Source organism: Culex quinquefasciatus, chromosome 2 (assembly GCF_015732765.1).
Source record: "Culex quinquefasciatus strain JHB chromosome 2, VPISU_Cqui_1.0_pri_paternal, whole genome shotgun sequence".
NCBI lineage: Eukaryota > Metazoa > Arthropoda > Insecta > Diptera > Culicidae > Culex > Culex quinquefasciatus.
Genome location: NC_051862.1, coordinates 6,396,606 through 6,419,151, shown reverse-complemented (window position 1 = coordinate 6,419,151; position 22,546 = coordinate 6,396,606). Strand labels below are relative to the sequence as shown.

Sequence of the window (22,546 nt, the reverse complement as noted above, 5' to 3'; positions counted from 1 at the left end):
AACTAGTCGGTAATTCGAAGAAACTTTTACAAAACAAAATGAAGACACAATTTTTACATGGTAATATAACGACGGGTTTTATATTTTTCTGTGTATAGCTAGCATTTAAAAATCTTTCCAAAAATGTATTAAATACGGAACAATACAAAGTAGGGACTCGTTTTTTTTCAATTGCATCCGAAACTATTTACAGGTGATGATTTCGTTCGTTCTTTACTTGGTTGAATCGCTACGCAACGAGCTGCCTTAATATTTGGATTATTGCTTTTTTTCTGAGTTAATCATGACAAAATTAAGGAAGACTTCTAAAAACATTCTACAGAATATCAATAAATTACTCAACAACATTTTTTTAATTATCTGCAAATTTTAATTTTCATAAAAACACTTTCTCACTAAACTGACTTGGTTATTAGGACAAAAACTAGCAAAAATTCACAAAAAATAGAACCTAAAAACAATCTCGTTCACACTTTATGTACAACATTTGCCTCGGTACACTTCCCGCTCAATCAATCTCCTCGACGTACGTGGCCGGAAAGATGCCCACTTGACCGCGCAGCGCCCCCAGCCACCAGCCGTCCTCCTGCTTGATGTGAATGTCGAGAAGGTCGCCCGGCTGCAGCTCCAGCTCGTCGTAAAGCTTTGGTGTGTAGTTGAAGAGGGCCCGACAGCGGCCCAGAATCGGACCCGGCGTCGTGCTGGCCGTGGTGCTCGCCGGGGAGGTCGTCTCTATCCCGTTGTCCACCGTGTCGCTGCCGTTGTGACTGTGGTGACTGTTCAGGTGGTAGTGATGGCCGTTTCCGTTGTGAACAATGCCGCCGCCGGTGCTGGTGCTGCTTCTGTCCTCTTCCTCGTCCTGGGAGGAGAACTCGTCTGAAAAATCCAATAAAATTTATTTTATAAATACTATCTAAACATAAGAGTAAAAATATCTTACCAAAGTCTGAATCCGGCTGGTTCGAGACACCGTCCGCTACGCCACGGTCCCAGGCGGGACTGTTCTCGTCCGGAGGTGTGCCCGCTTTGCTGGACTTGTGCAAGCTCTGAAAAGTGAGGAACGTTAGAGATAAAATGCTAGTTCAATTTTTCGAAGTTAAAAAAAATGCAATTTACAGCCTTTTATCTCAAACAATTCTCTAAGACTTCAAATAATGATCAATTGCAGTTTTTGATTAGGCTACAATTTTCTATTTCTTAATTATCACATCAGAAAGTTATACAAATGACTTGATTTTTTTGTTTAACGTTGAATATCAAAATTTTTCCCGCAACCGCAGGGCCATCCATTTGACCAAAAAATTATTTTGCATTATTGTCAAATCCAAAATTCTCTTCTGAAGGGAAAATTTTTTGATGTTTTGCAAAAAAAAAAAATATATAGCTGAGTGAAATAAGTATATGTTAATTTTTTTTGCAAGCAGTTTAAACATAATAGTTGAAAAATCTCAATCAAGCATTTTTGATATTTTCTTAATTTAAATTTAAAAAAGCAATTCTCTGAAATTTTTGCTATTTTTTTAATTTTTAAACTGGCTAAACATTAGTGGGTGCTCCTTTCGTATGTCAGAAGAAGCCATTTGACATCATCATAAATGGTATGTGAAAATTAAAAATCTGTATGTTTGAAAAGAGTTTTTTGATCGATTTAGTGTCTCAAAGCTTGTTCTAGCGTGTTGCTCGTACTGACTCAGAACAAGGGTGAGATGTAGGGGTAAGGGCAGTGTGTGTTCGTCGGAAACCTGGTTCATAAGATCGTCCAAGACCCGTTCTTACACTGAAAATTGCGAATTGCGATTTGGTGTCTTCGGCAAAGCTGTAGGTATTTAGACCACACCGAAAAAATGTTACACAGAGAAAAAAAAATTGCTGATCACTATTTGTCCATAAACACTAGTTTCCAAACCCTTTTTTTAATTTTTGATAGCTGGAGTTTTTTTTAAAAGGTTCAATAAACCAAATTTTCAGTTTATGCTTTTTCGGTGTTTTCGAAACAGCCTTCAGTATTAAAAAACACCCAAAAAGCAAAAACTGTAAATTTGGTTTATTGGACCTTTTAAAAAAAAAACTCCAGATTTGTTCTAGGGGCCATACAATGTCGTCTTTTCTGAAAACTCCTGGGCATTTTTTTTTGGCAAAGATATGATTAAAAAAAAGATTCTTCGAAAAAATGTAAAAAAAACGGCTACGAAATTTTTGTTGACTTAATTTTGTTATGTAAAATTAAATTTTCAAACACCCTTTTCAAGTCATTGACATTTGAGGTAACATCTTTGAAAAATGTCGTAATTTTTCAATTTTAAAAAAAGTGCCCATGTTTGCCCACATTTGAAAAAAAAATTTCTAAAAGCTGAGGAAATTCCCTACATTATCATTATTTGATCTTTGTTGATACGGCCTTCGGTTGCTGAAGGAGCCATTACACTACCGCAAACAAACAAACAAACTCGCACGTTTTCGTGTTTGACAGTTTCCCAAACTCGCAAACTTGTTTGTGGCAAACTCGCAAACAAACAAAGCAGACAAACTGTCAAAAAGTTCGAGTTGTTTTGTTTGTTTGCCGTAGTGTAATGGCTCCTTGAGATACGGCCGTGCAAAGACAAAAATGAGAATTTCTCAGAGTTGCCCAATCAGCCCTCGTTTTTTGATCATCGATAAAAATAAAACTTTTGTGAAATTTCTCCTCTTTTTAATAATTTTAGATTATAGCCCAATAATTGAAAATGTCAAAAATAAATGTTTCAGGGAATTTGAAAAGTTATTCTTGATTACAAATTTAAAAAAAAATTAAAAAGAGCTGAAAATTGTATACAATTTAATTTTTTTAAACATTATGCCGTTGCCCCTCCCCCCTTTAGAATCGGTCCGAAAAATCAGGGGGCCAAAAAATATATTTTTCAAAAAACTTCAAAATCTTAACGATATTTTCAGTACAATCAGCTGAAATTTTTTTTAAATGCATTCCCCTGTGTTTATTAACAGTTGAGTGCGTTTAAAAATATTTTATTTTTTTTTTGTGAAATTCTGTTGTACAGTACTGCAAAAAGTTTTAGAAACGGCCTTAGTTCCTGAGATATCGGTGAACAACAAATGTTGAGCAACACTGAGAAAATCTAATTTTTTCTGTATTTTTTTTAAATTTCTGCATGACCATGCAATAGCAACCAAAGGCCGTATCAACAAAGTTCAAAAAATCAAAATGTAAGAATTTTTCTCAGCTTTATTTTTCAAAATATTGGCAACCATGGGCACTTTAAAAAAAAATAAAATCTGCGATTTTTTTTAAAATAGTTACCTAAAAATGGTTATAACATTGAAACGGTGCACTTCAAATTTAATTTTACATAAAAAAATTACGTAAAAAATTTTGTTTGGGCGTTTTTTTTTTGTTGAAAAATGCAATAAAGATTTTTTGCTTATTCTGGAATAAAAAAAGGCATTTCATGTCCCATGAAACACATAAAAAAGATACAGATTTTTTTAAGTTTCACAAACCATTTTTGTATGAACAGCTGCCAAATTTGTATGAAAAATGTTATAAAAAACTGGTGATGCAAAATGGTATCCTCGGGCTCGAGGATGGCACCCAAAATTTTACATACAGATCAAAAAATACAAAAAATAATATTTGAAAAAACACATTAGTGATACTTGCTCATGGGCAGCAATTATTCCAGCTATGTTAGCTGTTCACACAAAATTCGTTTGAGTAAGGGTTTTCTGATCGATTCAGTTTGTACACGCAGAAAAATAAGGCATATCTGAATCAACAAAACGTTTTGTTGATTTGAAAATCAAGATTTTTGTTGAATCAACGCTAAACGTCAAAGCAACTTTTTCAAAACAACAAAAGATTTTTGTGGAATTGAGAAAATCATGGTTTGTTTCAACGCAAAATCGGCGTTGATTATATTCAACAAAAAATTTGTTGAGTCAAACCTCGTACAGGCTGGTTCTACAAAATATTTTTCTGCGTGTAGGGAAGAATTGAGGAAAAATGTAACACTCTAAAAATATAACCAATTTATTTATTTTTTCTCACTAAAAAAGGATTTGTTAAGCTTAACAAGACAGCTACCTGTATGTCCAAATTCATTTCATAGGAAACTTGCAAATCTTCTAAAAAAATCGCTCCATGAAAAAGAAGCACAACATAAATAAACTATAATGCGATTTAAAATTACATTTCAAATAAAAAATAAAGATTATCTTTCAAATTTTTATCGAAACATAGAGATTTGTTTAAAAAAAATGATTTCACTGCCAAATTGTTGACCATTTTACCAAAACTAAATCTTCAAAAACGGTTACTTTGCGAAATTCAATGTGTGAAGTGAAATATTTTTTTTAAATATTTCTATTTCACTATTTTTACCTGATTTTTTCGAAGACATCAAATTTACGACGAACTAAGAGTTCTTCTTTCCAATGCTTTTTAAAAATCAAAAATTGGTTGAAAAATGGATTTTTGGCGATTTTGTTAATGATCCAAAATGGCTTCTTTTGTTATAACAACTCTGTAGAGAAAATATTCACTTAGTTGCATACAAATAAAAATTACTTGTTTTTCAAAGATCAAGGTTTCCATCACCGATTCTCAATTCAACGTTACAAAAATTGAGATTACAAAAAGTTGTAATATAGTGACATTATTTTCAAAACTCACATAATGATCCTCCTCATTCCGTCCATACTTCTTGGCCATGTGCTTAATCAGCGTGTCGTTCTTAATATCCACGCACTGTGGCTCGCCATTTTCCGACCCGCTGCCACTTCCTCCCCCTCCTCCGCTTCCCCCATTACAGTTGCCATTCCCATTCACCGCCGACACCTGCCCATCGTCTTCGTCCTGTTCGTTCTTCAACCAAAGTGGCACCTTCAACACACTCGTCTGCAGTCCCGTGCGATCTCTCGTAATCTGTGAACAAAGTGTTTATTTGAGCAAAATGTTGCGACAATGACGCCAGCTTTTCTTACCTGAATGTGCTGCGCCAACGGGTGACTCGACCGGGGCTTGTGATCTAGCTCAAACAGCGCCGATTGAAGCTTGTAGCGGGCGCCCTCCAGGTACGTCAGCATCGATCTTATCTGTGAATTGTGGGGGAGGGCGGAGATAATTAAAAAATCTGTGTGCGCATATTTGCGGGTTGATGATGTGATGTGCGACAGTTTTGATAAGAATGGTTTGTCAGAGTTCAAGGGCAAAACTCACATGGTACAGCTTATCCGCAATGTTCTGATTCCCCTCGACGTTCGACTCAAAGTTCTGCGTGAAACCCTTCAGCCCATTCCGCGACCTCCGCTCCCGGTCCAAATCTTGCCGAATGAGCTGCAACAGCTTGACCAGCGACTGCTTCCGCCTCTCCCGGTTCATAGCCAGCGTGGTGTGCTCGCAGTAAAAGTCCGGCAACAGCTGCTCGCTCGGACCTTCCGTCGCCCGCCGGATGTTCTTCAGCACGTCCAGATCCTTCTGCACGTTGCACATCTGCACCTGCGGCCCGAGTCGGTCGGCGATCTTCGCCAGCACCGGGTTCATCTCGGACGCCAGCCGGAAGTAGCTGGAGACGTAGTTCTTGAAGTGGCTGAGGCGTTGATTTTCGAGCGATTGTAGCATGGAGGACCCGCGCAGGACGGACATTTCCCAGTCGACGCGGGCCCGCTCGGCACGGATGCACAGCGTGTAGTACTCGACGTCGGCCTTTTTGACCGATTCTTCCGCCTTTTTGCGTTTGGTGTCTAGCTTTGAGCTGTCCTTCTCCGACGATTTGGACTCTTTGTCGATGGTTTTGTGCAGCAGTCCGAGCGATGGCGACCGTTGAAGTCTGCGTTTTAGGAAATAGTTCAATCAACATCTAGTCAAATCAATCTAATACCAAGAATCTACTCACTTCACATCCAGCATCGCATCCTGCAGCTTCTCGTTGTCCCGCGCCGCCTGATGCGATCCCTTCTTGGCCTTCAGCTCCGCCGCCCGCCACTCGGCCAATATCCGCGCCGACTTGTCCACGTTGTTCTCGATCGCCTTCCGGGCCTTGTGCTGGTTCTCCAGCACACTCTTGAGCGGTTTCACCAGCTCGTCGGCGAGCGAGTTTGAAAACTGGCGGTGAACCTCGCCGCGGCTTTCGATTTCCGTCGAAACGGCCCGCCACGATTCGGCGATCGTCCCCGGCAGATCGCGGCAGGCCTTGTTTAGCTTGTTGGCGATTTTGGACAGCGATTTCGCGTAGATCTGTTCGATTTCGGTGCGCTCCTGCAGGATGGCGATGAGATCCTTGCCAAAGTCGCCGCCCTGCTTCACGAACCGGCGGATCTCCTCGAAGCCGTTTTGGCCCTGGAAAGGGAGAAGGAAAGTGTTTGTTTTTTAGAAAAATATTTAAAAATAAAAAAATAAACCATTGCTGCGTAACACTCAACTGAGAGAAAACATCTCTCAATATGGTCAAGGGCATTATACTCTCATATGTTTATCAATTTATTCAAATTATCGATTTTAAATTTTAATGTTTTGATTTGGATTAAACTTTGTCCAAAAGCAATTTTGTATCATATGTTCTTCCATACCATTTTTGATGCCAGGTCATACAAAATGGCTATGCAAATACATAAAATTCTGTATATCGAGAAGGAATTTTTTGATCGATTTGATGTCTTCGGCAAAGTTGGTTATAGAAGTAGGTTATAGAACTTTTCGGTGGTACACGGGAAAAAATACGAGTTTTTAATTTTAACTTCTTATCACTAAAAGTTAAGATTTCCAAAATATGTATTTTTTAATTTTCGAATTTTGTTGATATGTTTCAAGGGGAGCAACTGTCTACAAAATCGGTATTTTTTTAATTAATTTTAAATTTTGTATTTGTAATCTGGCTGCAACTTTTTTGGTGCCTTCGGTATGCCCAAAGAAGCCATTTTGCATCATTAGTTTGTCCATATAATTTTTCCATACAAACTGGTAGCTGTCCTTATAAAAATGATTTAATTTTTCCATACATAGGTATATATCTGGAGTTTTTTTTTTTTTGAAAAGGTCCAATAGACCAAATTTTCAGTTTTTTGCTTTTTGGGTGTTTTTTAATACCCCTGACTCTTTTTGCTTTTTGGGTGTTTTTTAATACCCCTGACTCAAGGCGGTTTCAAAAATACCCAAAAAGCAAAAACTGGAATTTTGGTTTCAAAAAAAATATTTTTGAAGAGCTGAGAAAATTCTCTATATTTTGCATTTTTGAACTATATCGAAAAATGAAGTTGAAAAATTTTTGTGACAATATTGCGATTTTTTTAAAAAATCAGTGTTGATTGAAAACTTTACAACTCGGTCAGAGATTATTTTCCCATTCTAGAAATTTCTGAAAAGTTGGCTTTTGATGTCCCCTAAAACATATCAGCAAATAAAAAAATAAAAATAATAAAAAAGTGTTTTTTTTTTCAAATCAAGTTTTAGTGACAAAAAGTGAAATTAAAAATCACTAAATTCAATTTTACAGTGTATATTTTTTTTCAGTGTAATCCTTATCCCTACCTACAACTTTGCCGAAGACACTAAATCGATCAAAAAATTCGAAACATGCAGATTTTTGAATTTTCGTATATCATTTTTGTATGGACAGCTCCCAAATTTGTATGGAAAATTATATGGACAAACTACTGATGTAAAATGTCATCTTTGGGCATATCGAAGGCACCCAGAAAGTTACAGCCAGAATAAAAAATACAAAAAAAATCGAATGGCCGAAATCTCAGAGAATTGACATCTTCTGAAAAATATTGCGTGATGGTACAAATTATGGTTTAGAATATATGATTTTTAATAAATCGTGTTTTTTGAAAAAATTGAAAACTGAGACAAAAAATATAAAAAATAAGTATAATTTTCTCTCTAGTGCATTGAATATCGCATTTAGTTTCTAAGAAATAGTCTTACAAAGAATTCAAATCGATGAAAATTAATTTCTCTAAGTGTGACCTAGTTAGGGGACCATCCATAAACCACGTTGCCACTTTTTCGGAAATCTCCAACCGCCATGAATGATGAATTTGGATAATCGAATCATGAACAATTCTTTTTCGTGTGTTTTTTTATTATTTATGTTGAACTTTATGTTACATCAAATTCGAATTCCTCGAACCCATTTTAGTCAAATTTAAATTACCTAACGCATTTTTTCAATAATTTTCACCGCCATTTTCGCCGCATCTTCTTCTTAATCACTTTAGAGGTGTTTGGGGGACATACATAAGCTTAACAATAAAAAATAAGATAGTGAAAAAAACATTTTTTCGTGATTCGATTATCCGAAGTGATTTTTTTTCCGAGGCCTTCGGATAATCGAGTCTGGACTTTATTTTGGCAATTCAACTTTTAGTAATAAAAAATTAAATTAATAAAATGGGTTTTTTCGTGTACCTCTTTTTCTGAAAAGTGCTAATCATAACCAACTACTTTGCCGAAGACATCAAATCGATCAGAAAATCCCTTCTCAAGATACAGAATTTTTTTTTTTTTTTTGGGAGGGTGGTCCAGCCGCACATCGTTGATGTTGAAACCTCTAAACTGGGCCCTCGTCCTGTCACGTCCGTCAGTAGTCTTGTCGTACATTACAACTAGAATCAGATCTGCCAATGAATTAGTACACTTCGACCAAATAAACACTGACGCTGTATGGATCTGACTCTAGAATAAATGTACAGTTGTGTGTTATTCATAAGTCCAACTTATTCAATTATTCATTTAAGTCCAAATATTCATTTGCTAACTACTTTGGATTGAAAATCTAAATTTTAATCTAAAATCCTCTAAACTTAATGTTCAAAACTAAACGTTCCTTTAACTGTTGTAATACTACTTCTATCAAAAAACAATAAAAATTGTGAACTGATATACAAATAGGATAGAAATCGCGATTTGAAAAAGAAATGACCATTTACGTCAAAAGATCCGTAGTTCCTCGATTCGCAACAATGGTCGATACAACCATAATCCGAAAACCGTTAGTTCAACAGATCAACGAATTTTGTCCGATATCATTACATTATTGATTGATCGAGACTCTATGAACAATTTGACATAAACGAATGCCTAGTATTCTACATCAATCAAAGTTTAATGACAGCATTACTCTAACTTAACAATTGCAACTAAATTTATCATCAAATAGATTTGGAAAGCATACAGATTTATTTTAAATGCTAATGCTAAGCAACAAATCAATTGTACTATCCTAAAGTCCCACCTAAATCCCACATTGTGATAGTGAAAAAGTCACAGGAGCAGCGGTGTCTTGTGCAATTGTGATATTTTCACTATCGGAGAACTACCTAGTTCACGAAGACAGCTTATCGGTCGACGCTTAAGCCCTGGGGCTGCGACAAAGCGAGTTCTCGTAGCATGAAGTGGTGTCCATAGTGCTTATAAAAAAGAATGTATACCCAAATTTTAACTAATGCACTAGGATCAAATCATGCCCCTTGACTTTACAAGGCCCAGGGCCCTTCTCAAGATACAGAATTTCATAACATAATATTATGGAGACTGGTATGGAAAAACTAATGATGCAAAATAACTTCTTTTGACATAGAGAATGCATGGACAAAGTTTCATCCAAATAAATAAATACAAAGAAAAATCTATTTTTACATTATTGTTTTTAAAAAAGCACGAACATTTTTTGTCGTAAAAATACCATAACAATCCAACACCCAAGCAAATACATAATGTAACTCCAACGAAATTAGCCCCTTAGACGGCGCCTCGGGTGATGAAACTCACCGCGCCCGTAATAACAGTAATAATACCTTTAACTCTAATTGTAGTCACCTCATAAGCCTTATGTTGGTTGTAATGCATCAACGACCTGCGAATTAACGATTGTCACTGATTCATAACACACTGTCTGTGAGTGAGTGTGTAGGGCTTCAACCCACTGACGATCGGATCTAGTGAGCATGAAATGCATTTTCTTCCATCAATCTGTACAGTAGCTGACATTATGGATGTTTTGGTCCCCCCAAGCCTACTGTGCGCGAGTCTATCCGTGGTGAAACATATGCAAACAACAACAACACTCACTACTAGTAAAGCATAACAGATGATGGAGTACAAATTGAAATGTGAGCCATCCGATCGCGTCTCCGGTGGTGGAGTTCGACCCTGGGGGATGCTGCTTTTAGGCCACGCGTGACTGCTTTTCCTCCGTCCGGGTGTTATTGAACTTGGGCTAGGATTCGTCTGGGAGTGTGGAAAGATGAGACATTTCTTGGGCGGATGCAGACCTTGACGCAGAGACTGTGGTGTGGGTGCCGGAACAAAAGATAATGACTTTGAGGGATCATTTCTACCATCATCATCATTTCTTCTTATTTTTTGCAAATCTTGTTGAGAGACAAATTAAGTTTTAATTCAGTTTTTAGAAACTTCAGCAGTTAGATCATAACAATCTGTTCATTTAAAAAATAGTCTTTCAATTTTTCTGCTTTGAAACTTAAAAAAAAATGATCTTTTAAAACTGTTTTTTTATGCATAACATCAATTTGGGGCAATCACTTATTTTCGTTGCGAAATTTTAAAAATTATTTCTTTAAATTTCAAGGCCTACTGTGCTTTAACGCAATATATTGTAGAAAATAGATGGAAACATTTGCAAACAATACAGGACTTTCCAACTTAAAAATGTGATGTCTCAAAAAAAATCAATTGACCCTGAGGTTTTGATTGAATTAAATGTAAAAAAACTCAATCGAATGCAATTGTCATTTTTACCGTAAGTGCGCGTCCAACGGGTTAAAAATGCATTTTGAAACTTTAGGTGCAAAATATTCATATCTGGCAACACTGAATGTAAATTTTGAGTACTCCATTGTATTCTACGTCAAAAAATCTTCAAATTTGCTTACACAAAAGTTGATTTTTTGTGAAGTGTTCTCTTAGGAGAATGCATTTTAAAAATGAGGTTTTCACTAATCTATAGTATATGCTACGAAAACAATACCATTGAATCAAAACTTTAAATGTTAAAAGTTCTTATTTTAACTTTAAGTGAAACAAAACTCAATTGTTAATTTATTAGTAAAACCAAAGCAATTTTTCCAAATAAATCGGATATGTATCAATGAAGTCAATTCGGATTCAGTTGGCATTAAAATTTTCGATTCAAAATATCTGCCATCAAAATTTTATTAATTTTATTAATAATAATTGCCAAAAAAATACACTTTAATTTTTTTTAATATTTTGAGACCACAGTTAGGAAAAAATTGTAAAAAAGAAGTTTTGAGAATGCATTTAATTTAAGTTTTGTTTTATACTTTTTTCATCATAATATGGTAAATAAACCTTTTTTTTTATTTGTCTCCCCTCTCTTTAATCTCGACCAAATAGCACTGTTTTGAAAAACATTTTTTTGCTCTTCGAGGCAAAATATTTAAAAAATGTTTTTAAGTATATTCAAATATTGATAATGTTATTTGCACAGACAGCTCTCTCATAAAAATACATACTAAAAAAAAGCTAAAAGTGCTCTTAAAATCTTAGAAAATTTGTAGGTTTACTTGTTTTATGTTACTTTGTCAATGTTTTTAAAAATTTCATTTTTCTAAGGGTCAACTTTGGTTGTGTTTTTATTAACATTTCCTATATTTTTAGTAAAAAGAATGCCTCAACTAATTTTTTAACAATTTCAATGATAATGGTGCCATTTTATAGAAAAAATGTGAAAACAGTCAACAAAATTGAAAAAGATACTGTAAAAACATGAAAAAATTAGTTATGCAAAATGTAATGATAGGCGGTGGTTGAATATGTCAATGACTACCAAAAACAAACTTAAACTAAAAAACGATAAATGCAAATTAAAATACTTAAAATTGAAAAAAAAAAAAACAAAAACATAAAACAAGAGGAGTAAAGTTTTTTGTAGAACAAAAGCTGCTCAAAATGACCTCCTGAACACGGGAAAAATAAAAAATTTCGAAAAGAAATGTGGGCAGTAGAGGGTTAAAATAATTTGGGTATTTGAAAAGCATCGGAAAAAAGAACTCCTATTTTTTTTTTTAGAAAACATTGGGTTTGATGATTTTGCTTGTTTTATGTAATTTTGCAATGTTTTCAAAAAATGTGTTTTTGAGGTCATAAAAAAAAATACATGCCATGAATTCCACATTTCAATGAAAAAAGTTATGAAAAATGCATTACACATCAGAACAGTTGTTTTTCAATGATTGCATTAAAAAAGCCAACTTTCGAAGAAATTTTCATTTTGCGGTACTGTACATCGTTTTTTGAACAATTTTTCCAAGTATTTTTGAATTGATTAAATAATACTTAAAACGATAATTAACGCATTTTTTTTTTATTAATTTCAGTCGATTGCAAGTCTACACTCATTAAAATTTAGATTTTCTTTAAAACATTTTTTTCCATATTTTTCGAGGGTGGGGAGGGGGGGGGGGGGCATAAACTTTCAATAATATTTGCAACGGCCTAAATGAATTTTAAAAATTCTATAAATTAACAAAGGAAACATAAAACAAGAGAAGCAAAGTTTTCGTCGAACAGAGAGTTTCTGAACAATGGAAAATTCAAGTTTGAGCAGTACAATAAAGTTGAATTTAATAGAGAAAAACAATTTAAAAATAACTGTTTTTACAAGGCATTCATGATTGTATCACAATGTTGCAGAAATGTTTGTATTTTCAAGTCAGAATGAGTAATTATTGTAACCATTCAAAACTAAAAAAAAAATCGTGTCCTGAGTACAAAATACTACCTGAAATTATCAACAAATTTCTGCTAAATGCTTTTTAAGTTTGATGTTCCAGATATTGCAAAATATTTTAGATATAGTCACTTATGTTTTTAATGGAAATGTCTTTTTTACAAATGTTATATTTTCCAACGACGAATAATTTTCCAAATACTCGTTAATAAGTCAGTAAATCTTAACTTCTTTAAATATTACAAATTATTTATTCCTGAAAATGTGATCAAAACTTTTGCAAGATGATTTCTAGATTAAATTTTCAAAACAACCTATCCCTCATGGGTTTCCTATGCAGATAGGGCCTTTTGAAAATTTAATCGAGATTTCTTCAAAAATCTCTAAAACATATTTAAATATCGAAAGAATTTATTAGAATTCTTGTTAAAATAATCTTGTTCACCTGTGTTATTTCTCCCATGATTTCAATTTAACGTTTTCTCTACTCCGTAATTAGTCAGTACCATTTCCAATCGGTTACGAAACCAAGCGAGGTCACCTCACGTAATCAACCCGAGCCGACAATTTCCCGATCACTTATCAAACCAAAGTCGATTTATTTCTTCAATATTGTGACAGCCATTAGGCGCCATAAAACTAAATCAATGTCGCTTTAGCCCAACTTGCAACGACGACGATTGACGATCCGTTCCATTATTTCCTTTTTCCGCACTCTCTTTTTCTCTCGCTCAACCAGTTTGGTGTTGGCGCGCGCTCATCACGCTCAAGACTCTGAGTCTGACTGTTTCTGGCTGATTGTGGACACTTTTTTTCTTGCACTAATAGATTTTCTCGTTTTACCTGCTTCTGGCCACCACCTCGGAAGTGTGCGCGGTGGCATCGCTTTTCAATTTTTTTTCTTCTTGCAAAGTGGCCACTTTTGAGCCGGCCAGAAGCACTGGGCACATTTAATGAGACAGGCGAGGGAGAAAAGCCATAAACCTGCTCGAGTCCATCAGTTGCAGTTGCTATAGGATTTTCCTTTCTAATTTGATAATAAATTTCGCGGCGAAACATATTACTTGTCACCGATATGTGGAATCTAAATTGATTCTTTTGGACTTCCTGCACTGAGCTGGTGATTGGAGAGCAATTCGTTTTACCTCACGGGCGATTTTCCGCGGGAGCTTTCCATCATAAATCATGCCGAGGATTTCTCCCGTGTTCAGCCAGATAAGCCCCCGTTGTCAGTTTGCTTTCCGATAAATGTCGAAAGCAAAGATTGATGGTGTCAAATTTACATTTATAAACGATATAAATGATGTAAAGTGCCATTGAACGCCGTTAATCTATGCAAGGTGATTGACACTCAACAGATTCGTTACAATGTTGAAGGTTCCCAAAATTATTTGCGAGCACGTGCCCAGAATACGCATCACCTGTTCCGGACATAATTAAGTCACAAATCCTACGTCGTCAGCAGCGTTGGTCTTACCTGCAAGAAAAGATAAGAGAGAAACAAAAAGAAAAACGTTAGTCTAATACGAGTGCAATAAACATAGTAGCAACTTTGGCGCTAAGCTGATGCGGGACTGGATTAGTCGCTATTATTAGCACGCGTCCACCGAGGGGAGGCAATAATCTTCACCTTCGATTAAAAGTGGCTTAAGCATATATCTTTAGCACCAGCATCGGGCAATCTTTTGCAGTTTGCAGATCGGATAGCAAAGTTGCAATCCAGTTTTGTCGATCTTGTTTAGCGATTTTATGGACCAAGGCCTTTTGCATATTTCCCGTCTGATCAGGGTAATAAACAGTTTGAAAAGATATGTGAAGCATGCTGGTATGGCAGAAAGCTGGACAATTTGTTTATTTTGTAGGGGTTGTGGTTTTTGGAATGTGAACTTTTCCCAAATTCAATGAGATTTTTTTCCGGTTCAGTACTTTGGCCATTGCAAATTTTATTTCAATTTGAAATTTTTATTGATGATTTTTTTTTTTTTTTAATAAGGCCTAATAAGTTTCAATGGAATGGCCTACTCCGGTGGAATCGCTGGCGGCGGTTGGACTCGCAATCCAAAGGTCGTCAGTTCAAACACTGGGGTAGAAGGTTCCTTGGAGTAGAAAGAGGTTTGGGTGCTCTCCCCATTCAAGCCTTCGGACTCCTAGGTTCGAGCAGAAACTTTCAATAGAGACCACAAAAGACCCGGGGGTCGTTAATGTGGACGGTTTGATTTTTTTTTGAAGTTTCAATGATTTTCGCAGAATATGAGTTGAGTGTGCGTAAAAACGATTAAATTTTGACAATAAATAATAGCTCATTTTTTTAACATATTTTTGAAAATATATTTTTCTATATTTTTTAAATTGGGAATGTTGTAATCCAGCTACGTGTAAAATGCCTGGGTGTAGAATGAATTCAGCAATATTTTATGAAATGTTATGTAATATTACACGCTGCAATATGTAGCCCATCAGGTTAAGGCGCCAGTCCATACTGTTGGTGCTGAATTTGAATCCCGTCGATTGCATTTTTTTGGTGTTTGCAAAAATTGTATCCGTAATATTACCATAGGATTTTTTGCTGTGTAACTTACTTTATATATGAGCAATTAACGGAGATTTCGGTCACTCGTTTTTTTAAATTATTTTTCAATCCGGAAGCCATTTTGCATCAAGGTTTTCAATATTACGCACTTTTGAAATGTCAGTCTTGATTAATTTTTTTTTAAATATTGTGTTCGAAAAAATCAGTAAATTTCACGAATGTTTTATATTTTAACATTGAAAATCGGACCATTATTTGCTGAGATATCGACATTAGAAAATAGTGGGTTGTTTGGGTGAAACTTAGAAACATAAATTTTCATTCATTTAAAATCTTTGCATGGCAATATCTTAGCAACTAAGAGTAGTATCTCGTATCAACAAAGTCCAAAAAAGCAAAATAAAGAGATTTTTCTTAGCTTTCCAAAAATATTTTTTTCAAGAGTGGGCAAATATGCCCACTAATTTAAAAAATGAATAACTACGACTATTTTCAAAAAAGTTACCTAAAAATGGCTATAACTTGAAAACGGTGCACTTTATCAAAATTTCACTAAAGTACTTTTTGATTGCAAATTCGATTTTTCATCGAAAATATTTCGATTTTTTGAAAGAATCAGTATTGATTCAAAAATTCATAATTCGGTCAAGGATTTTTTGCTGTTCTGGAAATTTTTGAAAAGTTGGCAATTGATGTTCCTTTAAACATATCAGAAAATGAAAAAAAATGGTGTTTTTTTAAATTGAGTTTTAGTGACAAAAAGTGAATTCAAATATCACCAAAAGTTTTTTTACCGTGTATCATTTGCTTTCAGTGTAGTCCTTACCCATACACCAAATCGATCAAAAAATGCCTTTGAAAGATACAGATTTTTGAATTTTCATATATCATTTTTGTATGGGCAACTGATGCAAATGATGCAAAATGGCTTCTTTGGGCATACCGAAGGCACCAAAAAAGTTTTAGCCAGATAAAAAAAACAATAAAAAAATTAAATAAAGATCGATTTAATAGAGAATTGCTTACATATGTTTTGGTGCTTTCGTTCGGTTACTCAAAAGAAACTGTTTTGAGATTAACATTAGTTTTTTTCCTGGGGAGCTTTTATTTTCAACCAACTGAACTTCAATTGATACCTCGATTATCAATAACGATAACGATAAAAGTACGGTAAACCGGGGTGACATTGATAGAATTTCAAATAATTTTTCAAATAGTATTGAAACAGTAAGACTTGTATCAACATTTATGTTTTCATTAAATGTACTGGGGTAATTACGTTTAAAAAAAAGTTTTAAAAAATAAATATCTTCGTTTAAAAATTTAAAAAATATCATTTTTAAAATCGGGGTGACTTGATTAGTCACTGTGTTTTACACAAATTTCTGCATGAAAGTCTGAAAACGTGCAAATTGAAATGCAAATTACATCAAATTAATCATCAGAAAGGTTACTTTTGAATTTTTATTAAAAAGTGCAATAACGTCTAATACAATAAAAAAGGTAAAATTAATTAAAAAATCACTAGCGTCGACAGGGTATGACCAGATGGGGTAACTGTCCTACCATCCTCAGAAATTCGTTCCAGATTTGGTCTGGGGGTGTCCATAAACGGCGTATTTTTTCAAAAGTGTCCATATTATATTATCTTTATACCTTTCTCGAAGAAATGGGTACGCTAGTGTTAGGAATTGTTTTTCTTTTGGTGTAAAAGCATCAATTTATAATGCCAAGTAAACTAATTTTGTAGCATGAATCAAAAATTATCCAAATTACTCATAAACTTGTTGTACTGAAAATGTAGTCCGTTTTCCGAGTCGAATTCATTTTCATTGAAAAAAAAAAACATGGCCCTTTGAGAATTTGAAATATTTTTTCTAATTTTGTGGAAAGCTGATGAAATTAGTATTTAGCAATATTTGCAGGATTGACTCATTTAAATGTTTAATGGTAGCTTGCAAAAAGTGGATTTGCTAATTATGCACATCGGTTGCATCAGCATTTAACACAAGGTTGCTATCGAAACCGTTCTTTTTCGGTAACCTTCATTGAAACAATCCAAAAATGCAATGTTTTGCAAGTCCACCCTTGAGACCGCGTTCTGTTTTCGTCCACAACAACTGAAACATTTGTCCAAGTCACGTCATGACGGCACCCTTCAGCAGCATACATTCTATTTTCGAGGGTAGCATGTTTCGTTCATTTAAACTACTTTCGATTTGTTCACATCAATAATAACACCCCCAAAATACAAAAACCGATACCGTATATCGATAAGCAACCAAACTGCTCCCCCTTCTCCGGAACTCCAACATAAAAATTTAACCTGTCCAACCGAAACCCGTTAAGCGTCAGCGTTCATTATCGTTTTTATTAATTGAATCATTTCGCAAAGTTTAGTGCCAAACGTCGTCGGCTTCTTCCGCGCACAAGACCTACTTTTTATCCCAAGTCGGTGGACTCTCTTAAGCCGCGACTTATGAGCTTTTAGCGAACTTTCTCGCGAGAGCTGAGAGTTTCCTCTGCGAGCAGAGTGCATGTGTGCGAAGCGCGTGAAGATGGCATTTAATTTTGTTAAATTTATAAACACACACTCGCGAAAAGGCCACTCTGCGCGCAGAGGTTTGTTTTTTGCTGCATTTTGCACCGTCAACATCGTTGGTGCTCGCACAGGTGGAAAAGAGGAGAGAAAAAAAAAACGATCCTGAGAAAGAGGGTCGCGAATGCAGTATTTTACCTTGAACGACATTGAGCGGGGACCTTTCTTTGCGGGTGTGTTTGTTGACTCTTTTTTTTGTGCAGCTCAGTCGGTTCAGTGGAGCAAATTTGCATAAATGCAATAATATTTACAAAATTAGTGGGATTCCTCTTAAAGTTGTATAGTTTTATTATAATTTTCTAAATAAAAAAACTACAATTTTCAAAATTTACATTTGAGGTTACATTCTAGCGGATTGCATTGCAACTCTTTCAAATTAAATTACTATTGTTTTTAAATTTCATTAAAAATAAGAAAATAACTTTGAAAAACCTTTTTTAATAATTCATATTTCGTACAATTCCATAAGAAACCAAAATGTTCTTTTTTTAAATATTCTTTACAATGTGGAATTTGAATAAATTTAAATAATGGAATAATGTTGTAAATTTTGAAAACATTTTGAAGCGAAGTCGAAAAAAAACAACAATTTTTGAAGCATTTTAAATTTGACAACATAAAGATATCAGATATGCTGTATTTGTTATCAAACAGCAATTTCATTTGAAAAGAGCCTAAACCGAAAAAAAAGTTCTCCGATCGGGCTTAAAAAAAATCTGGGGTTTCCTTAGCCAAAATAATTGGACCCGATTTTTTTTTTTTTGACCATAAGGGTGACTCACACCGTGCTAGGGTGCACTATGGAATATTTCCATAGAGCGAGTGGCCAAAAATATTTTTTTGATTTTTTGTGATTCTTTTGCGTTGTTTGTACTTACTGTCATAAAAACAAAAGAAATTTGTTTTTTTTTTTGAAAAAAAAAGCAAAATTTTCGTTTTTAAAAATGATTGACCAACATTTCATAAACATTACATGACTAGATAACTTTCAGCAATGACCTATACATGTTTGGGTACCAAAAAGTGCGTTTTTAATTACGAAATTACGAAAATAAAGTTTCAGGATATTCAAGGAAAATATTGGGATTTCGGGAAGGTTTACAGAGTTAATCCCAAACTAAATTTTGGAAATTTCGGAACACATCTACGTTTACTTATTTGTTTAAGTCCAGACATAACCAAATATCAATTAGTTGTTGATTTAACCAAATTCTCATCTAAAACAGATCAAAATTTTCCGCCACCTGTAACCCCCAGATGCACTTGCTCTCCCGAACTGTCCTCCCACGTGTGACATCATCAGCCGCCGTGTCACGGAAGAAAATACAAATCTTACAAAACAAACCAACCGAGCATCTGTGCCTTATGTGTTTTTCAGCAGACTCCCCATTTAAATGTGGCGGTAAAACAAACATTTTCCCACACATCCCGGCCGCAATGCCCATGTCATGTCTAAATGTAGGATCCGCGTTTTTTGGTTCATTTTCTTCCCCCCAGACGAGTCTGACTGTGAGGATGACAAGTTGTTGGTTGGCGTATTTTTGTGCACCGGCTGCCATTTCCCTTGGGACGCATTAATCTTGATTTTATGAGAACGCGCAGTAGGCTCGTGTAGAAGCCGGAGTTGGTTGATTAAGTCACGTGTTGAGGGAGATTATGTTGGAAGAACTAAGTGGTTTGTATTCACACTAGTAAATAGTGCAGGGAAATTTATGACATTACCACAATTTCTCGTACTTATTGCAGAACCCTTTGGAATTCCCCAATGAAATCTTTTGGATGATAGAAGAACAGCATCTAATTTCGTCGTGTCACTAATGATGACATATCAGCACTTTAACGTTTAATTAAAGCTCATAAAAAGCGTTTTCAACTGAAATCTAGTGATCAAAAGCTCAAAAAGAAGTAAGCAAGCAAGTTTCTATCAAAAGTTTTACAGAATGAGTTGGGAGCGAGTGTTTAACCTGCGAATTTCCCCAAATACGAAAAAGAACTCACCTCCAGGATCTCCGCGCTGTACGACTTCCGCTTCCGCGACTCATCCCGCTCCTCGGAGTCGTTGGTCCGATCTTTGGTCTCACTACCCTGCCCGGTTTCACTTTCCGCTAGCATGGACGCACTTGCGGCGACGGCATCCGACTCACTGCCCACTTCACTCTCGCCACCACCACCGTGCTTCCCCCCAACCCGCTGCATCGCGGCATGCTTCTGGACCACTTCCTTGATCTTGTCCTGCTCCTCGCCGATCCAGTGCTTGAATCCGCTCCACTTGCGCGTCAGTTTGGCCTTCTTCTTGTCAAAGTCGATAAAGTGTTTTGGGGCGGTTTTGTTCTTGAGCAGCGTCAGTCGCCGCTCACTTGGATGGAGCTGGTTGCGATGCTCGCAGTACTCGTTGGGTTCTTCGGCTTCCTTGAAGATGTCCGACTCGTTGATTTGGCGGGTGATTTCGTCGAGTTCCTCGATCGACATGAACAGGTTCCTCGCGTCCAGGCTTTGGAAGCTGGCGGACTTGAGGTCGAACTCTTCCTCCTGGGTGCTGTCGGAGTGGATGCTTTGGTTGCTTCCGGAGTAGTCGAACGCGTTGTTGTGCAGTACGCCGTTCGACGAGGTAACGTGGCTTCCGTTGGGCAGGTTGTGGTAGAGATGATGGTGGTCACCGTCGCTCACGAGGGACAGGTCGATCTCGTTCAGGATGATATGTGCTTGCTCGAGATCGTACGGGGACTCGTCGATCTTGGTGCTGCCCCGTGGGAAGTCGTAAATGCTGTCTACCGCTGGGCTGTTGGGAACGGTGACTGAGGTAGCTTTGAGGGCTCCGTTACTCATGGCGGTGCAGAGGGTTAGCGATGGAGCGCTGTCCAGGTGCAGTCGGAGCTCGGGCTGGTGTAAGTTGTGGGCTGATTTGGACCGAACCCGCTGCAGGTTCTCCTTGTCGTTTTCGTCCATGTAGGTACTGTAGTTGTTGTTGCTCTCGGGCAGGAACGTGAACCGGATATCGGGCAAGTTGGGCAGTGAGCTTTTGGCATCGACAAAGATGTCGTTCGAGCTGTCATCCGAGGATGATCGCGTCGTGGTGATCGACACCGGCACCGGGGATTGCGAGGGCCGTGCCGGCGTCCCAGGTCGACTCGACGGAGCCTGATCAAAGTCGAACTTCATCGTTTTGGAGATCAGCACCGGGATGCCGATCTCGGGCCGGAAGTCGTCCGATCGACCTCCGCTCATGTCGTAGCTGCCGGTGATCGGTTCCGCGACTCCACTCTTCCGTCCGGGGGACTTTCGCATCAGCCGGCTTCCGATCGCCGAGTACCGCTTGGTGATCTTGTCCAGTATATTGGACGGCGATCGACCGCCGTACTTGCCGGCAATTTCCACACTGTAATGTTTCTTCATGGTGTCTTATCACGCGTGCAATAAATCTTCTCTCGTAACAATCAATAATTAATTGGCGGTTTCACTTTTATTCAATTGTGACGGTTCGACTGCGGGCCACATTTCGATCACCGTTTTTTTTTCACACTAAGCTGCGTCACGAGGGATCAAAAACGAGGTAGATCAGTATGACGAACGCGAATTTTCCTTAGTTCACGTTCAAACGATTTTTATTTATGGCTGCGTACCAATTAACCGCCTCTTAGTGGCAAAAACTCACAGCCTTCTACGACGGACACGTGATTTATGCTACCCTGAAATGGTTGGTCGGTTGGTTGGTTGGTGGTGACCGGCGCGCACCGTGGCTACTTGGATTGTGTGGTGAGCTGGTCCGCGCCAAACCAGGCTAAGGTCTCAACGATTTAACCTCTCTGCTCTGAACTCTCCTAACAACTAACGCCCCTGAAGAGATCTTGTGCGGTCCGAGATCTGTGCTGATAACCGCGAAGATCACCTGTGGCGATCAACGCGGTTGACGCCTACATTTTTGGACCCTCTCTTTCACCACCGCCGCGGCGTGTGTTGTTGACGTTTGATGAAGATGAGGTCGTTTATAATTTTGACTCAAAACAGAGGAAAGTCAGACTAATGATCTGGGCCTATCTTCGAAATCGTTTCGGTCTATTTCTAGAAGTCTCTCTCCCATTCTAACCCCTAAATGGGCCTACTGGGACAAACCAGCCTACTTGATGATGGTTTCCATTTTCCCACCAAAAAATCTTCACTGAAAAATGTGTCGAATACATGTTCGAGCTGGATGTGTAACGATTCCGTTAGAGTGGAGGCTAATTACTTTTCGATCCCCCCCCAAACTTCCCTCCGCTCAAAAAAAGCTCCTCCGGGAAACAGGGAAAAACGCCGGATAATGGGTTCGATTCGGGAGAAAAAGACCGTACAATTGGAAACTATTATACCATCGCGATGATGTCGGTTCTGGAGCTTTTCACCGAATTTCGTGGGATGCTGCGCATCTTCGCACACCTCAAATGCGCGGACAAACCTCCATGGAAGCGGTTGTTAGACATGTTTTGGCCGTCGTGGGAAGTTCGGGGACCAAACGGTCAAAAAACGGGCGCTGTACGGGTACTTGTGGATGTTTTGCTCCCGGTCAGCAACGGCAGAGAAGTAATGATAAATGACCGTGCAAGCCGAGAAGTCATCCGACTTGCGGTCGTTAAAGGTTTTTTTGTAGGAAGTGTTTTTGGTTCTGGCTCTTCTGTTGATTTGTTTATTAATTCAATAAATAAAATCTTATGAAAAATTGACAAAAAATCA

At 37.0% G+C, this 22,546-nt stretch overlaps 1 protein-coding gene across 4 annotated transcripts in view; it reads right to left on the bottom strand.

The window, feature by feature from the left end:
* Positions 1-166: 166 nt before the first annotated feature.
* LOC6036718 (nostrin) overlaps positions 167-22,546 on the bottom strand; it is a 113,648-nt gene continuing 91,268 nt past the window's right edge. For 3 of the 4 annotated variants that reach the window (XM_038251870.1, XM_038251871.1, XM_038251872.1), the window contains 6 exons: positions 5,889-6,331; positions 5,213-5,822; positions 4,978-5,088; positions 4,667-4,918; positions 941-1,046; positions 167-876 (listed from right to left, as the gene is read on the bottom strand). In XM_038251870.1, coding sequence (XP_038107798.1) covers positions 509-876; positions 941-1,046; positions 4,667-4,918; positions 4,978-5,088; positions 5,213-5,822; positions 5,889-6,331 — 1,890 coding nt within the window. In that variant the 3' untranslated portion in view covers positions 167-508. Of the gene's footprint in view, positions 877-940; positions 1,047-4,666; positions 4,919-4,977; positions 5,089-5,212; positions 5,823-5,888; positions 6,332-19,837; positions 21,364-22,546 lie in introns of those variants that run through there. The other variant, XM_038251869.1, reaches the window with a different exon arrangement.